The 5,055-nt window shown below is 46.9% G+C and overlaps 1 protein-coding gene across 1 annotated transcript; it reads right to left on the bottom strand.

Annotated features, from left to right (window-relative positions):
* Nucleotides 1-22: 22 nt before the first annotated feature.
* On the bottom strand, nt 23-4,402 carry LOC119191821 (mediator of RNA polymerase II transcription subunit 25-like). Its single transcript, XM_037445691.1, has 7 exons — nt 4,256-4,402; nt 3,882-4,079; nt 3,503-3,646; nt 2,787-2,892; nt 1,628-1,911; nt 1,170-1,436; nt 23-892 (listed from the first exon to the last, which is right to left on the bottom strand). The coding sequence occupies exons 1-7, from the start codon at nt 4,400-4,402 to the stop codon at nt 719-721; spliced, it is 1,320 nt and encodes a 439-aa protein (XP_037301588.1). The 3' UTR covers nt 23-718.
* Nucleotides 4,403-5,055: the final 653 nt, after the last annotated feature.

Here is a 5,055-nt window from a genome sequence, read left to right as displayed (position 1 = left end):
TAAAATTGAAAGTACACACAAAGTATTTAAATCACGGTTTTTATTTCTATCAAAAAGAACGAAGGTGCTTATCAATTTGGATATTAAAATAAAAATACTACATTCCCTTGCCGCACTACAGTGTACAACTCTGACGAATGTGTCGCGCATGCATCATTCAATGGCTCCTAAGTAAACTATCGTATCTGGAAAAATTGCGATATACACATTTTAGCGATTCGTTATCTAGGTATTGTTACTACCAAACCCATTTAAATAAAAAAGTTAATAAACGAAAATACACTTCATTAAGAATCATTTACTATTTTTTTGTAGAGTTTGTTAGTAAACTGTACCTACATAACGAAAAGGGAATATCGCTATTTTTTCAGATACGTTAGTTTACTCAGGAGCCATCGCATTATGTGAAATGCGCGGCGAACTGTTGCAGCAACTGCACGCTTCGCGTTCGTAAAGTTTTAGTCACATTTGGACGAAACTTTTCCAGTGGCCATATTCTTTATGACAGTTTAAACTCGTAACACGTGTTGCGGCATCTTCGTGAAATTATTGTGGAATGGTATTCTATATGCTAATTGAAATTGAGTGCGTTACTTGCTTGTTATGAATTGTTAAAATAACGTGTGGCGTAGGGTACCAGGTCCCAGATTAATAAAAAATAAATTGTATTTATCTCGAAAATGTCATTGTTTGGGTTGGATCATTTTGCCATAAGATCCTATAAACAGGTGATGTGTATTGTGTGGTGATGTGTGCATACCTGCTGCAACAGGTGTCGCAGGCCGGGGTTGGAGGCGGGGTGCATGGGCCGCAGGATGCGCGGCTGCAGTGCGCCTGCGCCGCGGAGCTGCTGCTGTAACTGTTGCTGCAGTTGATGCTTGCGTTGCTGCTCCTGGGACGATAACAAAACTTTGGAAAACTAGATCCATAGTGCAATGAAGGTGAAGTCAGTTCCTTCACTTATAAGCATTTCTTGCTGCTGGATAGTCGCTAGATTAAAGTCTGTATCCTACTGTAAGTATTCTTCCATTTATTTAAATCCTCTGCCGATTACATTGATTATGATTAATGACACCAGACTACAGTCTTGCTTTAATTTGCTAACATTTCACGTCAGGTGTTGCAATCGATATAACAGGTGGATAGTCTCTCTTCCAAAGCGTACTAACCTCCAGCTGCTTGTAATGCTGCTCCTGCTGCTGCGCGGCGTGCAGGTGTGTCCTGATGTCCATCTGCGACTTGAACTGCGCCTCCTGCTGGTGCGCGGCCTGCAGCGTTTCCTGCAGCTGCTGGATCTTCTCCAGGTTCTGCTGCCGCGCCGCCTCGAGCCCGTCCAGCTGGTGACGGGCGGGGCCCTTGCCGCCCACCTGACCCACCTGACCCACTTGGCCGACTTGTGATACCTGACCGCCCATGCCGCCGCTTATCATCATGCCCTATAAAAAAATGTGTAAATCATGGTCTCACGTTCGTTTTTGTAATGATTATGTATTATGGTATTTTTTAGGCAACCCTTAAAAATTATGAAAACAAACCATTCTGTTTAGCTTTATAAAAAAAAAAAACTTAAGCAACCCAGTAAAATTTGAATATCAACATAGCAAAAACATTCAACATTGTAACTAACCTGTGAATGTTGCTGCATCTGCTGTTGAACCATGGGTTGGCTGGGGCCTTGGCCGGGCATCTGTCCCACTTGCCCCACCCCGCCGACTTGGCCGACGCCCGCCACTTGTCCCACGCCCCCTACTTGTCCCACACCTCCTACTTGTCCCACGCCGCCGACCTGGCCGACGCCCCCTACTTGTCCCACGCCCCCCACTTGTCCGACGCCTTGCATGTTACTACACATGCCCGCGGCGCCGCCCATGCCGCTGGATGACATTCCAGCTGTAGACATGGCTCCTGTCGCTAAAATAATGAGTAAAGATTGCTAATAATTAAGTATTAAGATCTGTAACGCAAACATAACCGCGATACATCTATACCCGGCCTATAATAAAGTTAGAAGCACGCGGATGCACCACGCACTGATTCACTCCCTACTCCAAGGCCGTAAAATAAAAGATTTGCGTATACATTTATAGATAATTTCATCCACGAAGACGCGCCCCACTACTTCCCTTAATCGCTTACAATGCGCATAAGCAGCATGTGTGCACACGCACACTATACGATAGCGTCGAAGCTGAGGCATTCAGTCCCTTTGCCCCGCAACACCCACGCTCAAAAAAGTGGTGGGGCGGGTCTTCATGGATGAAGTGACTTTTACTTTATATTCGATAGTACACATGCGCGTTATAGCTTTGATCATGACCCAATCAAATAGGACTGATACAAGTTCAACATCTCTCTAGATGCTGATCCGCCTGAGGCGCCGTTCAAGTATTATGTAAACGCAATTTGGAGGGGGGAGGGGGGTCCTGTAAAACGTTACTATGCGTTACAGGCGCGGGAGGGGCGTACATACAAAGCGTTATGTAAAATTGTTTTTTTTATTTTAAAACAATAACAAATGTATTTTAGCGACTTTCCGGTATTTTGCATAAAATAATTGTGAATATTAGAAAAAAATTGTAACTTTAGAGTTACACAACTTTTAGAGGAGGGTGGGGACGTAGAAGAAAATGTTACAGCGCGTTACATTGGGGGGTTCAAAAATCTTCAAAAATTGCGTTACGTAATACTGGAACGGCCCCTAACCCTGGGTGGATCAATGTAGCCTCGGTGGATATGGAACTCTGCTGATAACTTAGAAGATAAAACCGTGATGGGATGGTACTTACCGGCCATGGTGGCGTTGGGCATGGCGCCGGGCATCCCTCCCGCCGCGCTCACGTTCGCCGGCAGCTGCTTGTTGATGATCTGAGTTATCTTCTGCTGCTGGATCACCTGCATGATACAACCAGGATAAAAGCTCTTAATGCTAGACAAATCAAAAATTTCAAGGACATTTGTACGTTGGGTTAGGGAGGAAAAATGTGAGAACGAATGTTAAGTTTTGTTTCTGAAATTTCAATTCGGCGGTTCTAAAAGATAACAATATTTATTTAATTTTGTATTTTATATCGCTCTTTGTATTTCATTTTTTATTTATTTTAATTATTACATACAGTAAATGCGGCGATAGCCTAGTTGGGTGTGGAACGGACTGCTGAGACGAATGTCCGCAGGTTCAAATCCCAAGGGCACACACCTCTGACTTTTCTAAAAAATCATGTGTGTATTCTTTGTGAATTTATCGTTCGCTTTAACGGTGAAAGAAAAACATCGCGAGGAAACCTGAACATCTGAGAAGTTCTTTATAGGAATTTCGAAGGTGTGTGAAGTCTACCAATCCGCACTAGGCCAGCGTGGTGGACTAAGGCCTAATCCCTCTCAGTAGTAGAGGAGGCCCGTGCTCAGCAGTGGGCAAGTATATAATACAGGGCTGATATTATATACAGTAAATATTGTATTTCATTTAAAAAAATCTATTTCATTTCAGAAATAATATGATTACCTTTCTAAGTCTGTCGACGAACGTGGCCTGGTTGTTCGGTATGAAGCCGAGGTACACCTTCTTGTCGGGCGTGTACAGTAATATCAACACTTTAATCTCGCACTGCGGAGGCGACGACATCGGTTGGAAGTGAACACAGCCAGCCTGCAACAATAGGCATGTAAGCACTGAACAAAACCTCCGCCTTGTCTACCTGTCTGTCTGAACGCGATACACTCAAAAACTATCGAACAAATTTCAATGAAACTTGGTAGGAGATAGTTTAAGCTCTCAGAAAGCACATAGATTATCTTTTATTCCAGAAATACTCTTTCACGCGGGCGAAACCGCCAGAAGAAGCTACTCAATATTTAAAAAATCTGTTCACAATGTTACTTACAAACCCGTTGACCATGACCTTGGTGAGCTGCTCGAGCGCTTCACTCGGCTGCAGGTGGAACAGCACCGACTTGCTGTCCTTCAGGTACTGTCCGCCGATGTTGCTGATCAGCTGCTTGGGCATCAGCTGCATCAGCAGTTTGTTCGGCCACGTGTCCACCTTCAGCTCTGGTTCTATGTCCTTGGAACTCGCTGACACCTGGAGTATTTCAAATGGACTCAAGTTTCTTTTTAATTGTTTTTGAAAATTACGTCTATGCCTCTTAAGACTATTACGTCTGTACATTCCCTTTAAAGAATAGGACACATTTGAGCAATCTCCTTTCCTTCGTCAAAGTGTGAGATTTTTGTACTCTGTCACTAATAGATACTCACCTGACAAGGCAGCAGCTTGGTGGTCTTCTGCTGGTCACCGGGAGACTTGCCCTTCTCCATCCACTCGATGACGCCGCTCCAGATGTAGCTGCGCTGCAGCTGCGGCTGGGGCGCAGTGCCGCTGGTCGATGGGCCCGCGTTTAACATGTTTGGCATACGCTGGTGTCCGGCCTGAGTTATCAAAACCAGCGTTAGTTGCAACGGTCGATGTTTGATTTTTGATGGTCCAGTTGGGTAGCTAACTACTAGAGTTCCTGTGTCGACTTCTGTCATCAATAATAATAAATTGAGTCAGAAGCTAGATGCAGAAGGCAGTATTGCTGAACACGGCACGCATTGTGACGAGATTGAGGACGGGTGCGTCAGCAGCGTCGACGGCCCGCGTACAGCGGACGTGTGTAGTGTGTGTAGTGTAGTGTGTACCGCGGTGGGGCGGGCTGTGCGCGTGCGGCGTGCGCGCTGTGCGCGGGGTGCGGGCGGCGGGTAACGGCTGCGCCAGCTGCGCGCTCAGCAGCGCCGACGGCCCGCAGCGGACGTGTGTAGTGTGTAGTGTGTAGTGTGTAGTGTGTACCTGCGCGGGCTGGTGCGCGTGGTGCGCGGCGTGCGCGCTGTGCGCGGGGTGCGCGGGCGGTGGTAGGACGGTTGCGCCAGCTGCGTCAGCAGCGCGCCGACGGGCCCGCGTTCAGCGGACGTGTGTGTAGTGTAGTGTGTAGTGTGTACCTGCGCGGGCTGGTGCGCGTGGTGCGCGGCGTGCGCGCTGTGCGCGGGGTGCGCGGGCGGCGGGTAGGACGGCTGCGCCA

Source organism: Manduca sexta, unplaced genomic scaffold (genome assembly GCF_014839805.1).
Source record: "Manduca sexta isolate Smith_Timp_Sample1 unplaced genomic scaffold, JHU_Msex_v1.0 HiC_scaffold_1958, whole genome shotgun sequence".
Lineage (NCBI taxonomy): Eukaryota > Metazoa > Arthropoda > Insecta > Lepidoptera > Sphingidae > Manduca > Manduca sexta.
Note: the sequence above shows the minus strand (reverse complement) of the source record. Positions and strands in the feature narration are given on the sequence as shown.

Excerpts from the sequence above, each read along its gene's own strand:
- LOC119191821 (XM_037445691.1), bottom strand. The coding sequence starts at position 4,402 with ATGTTAAACGCGGGCCCATCGACCAGCGGCACTGCGCCCCAGCCGCAG. Across the intron at positions 3,647-3,881 it reads AGGTCATGGTCAACGGGTTT|GCTGGCTGTGTTCACTTCCA; the intron begins GTAAGTAACATT and ends CTATTGTTGCAG. Across the intron at positions 2,893-3,502 it reads TCGTCGACAGACTTAGAAAG|GTGATCCAGCAGCAGAAGAT; the intron begins GTAATCATATTA and ends TGTATCATGCAG.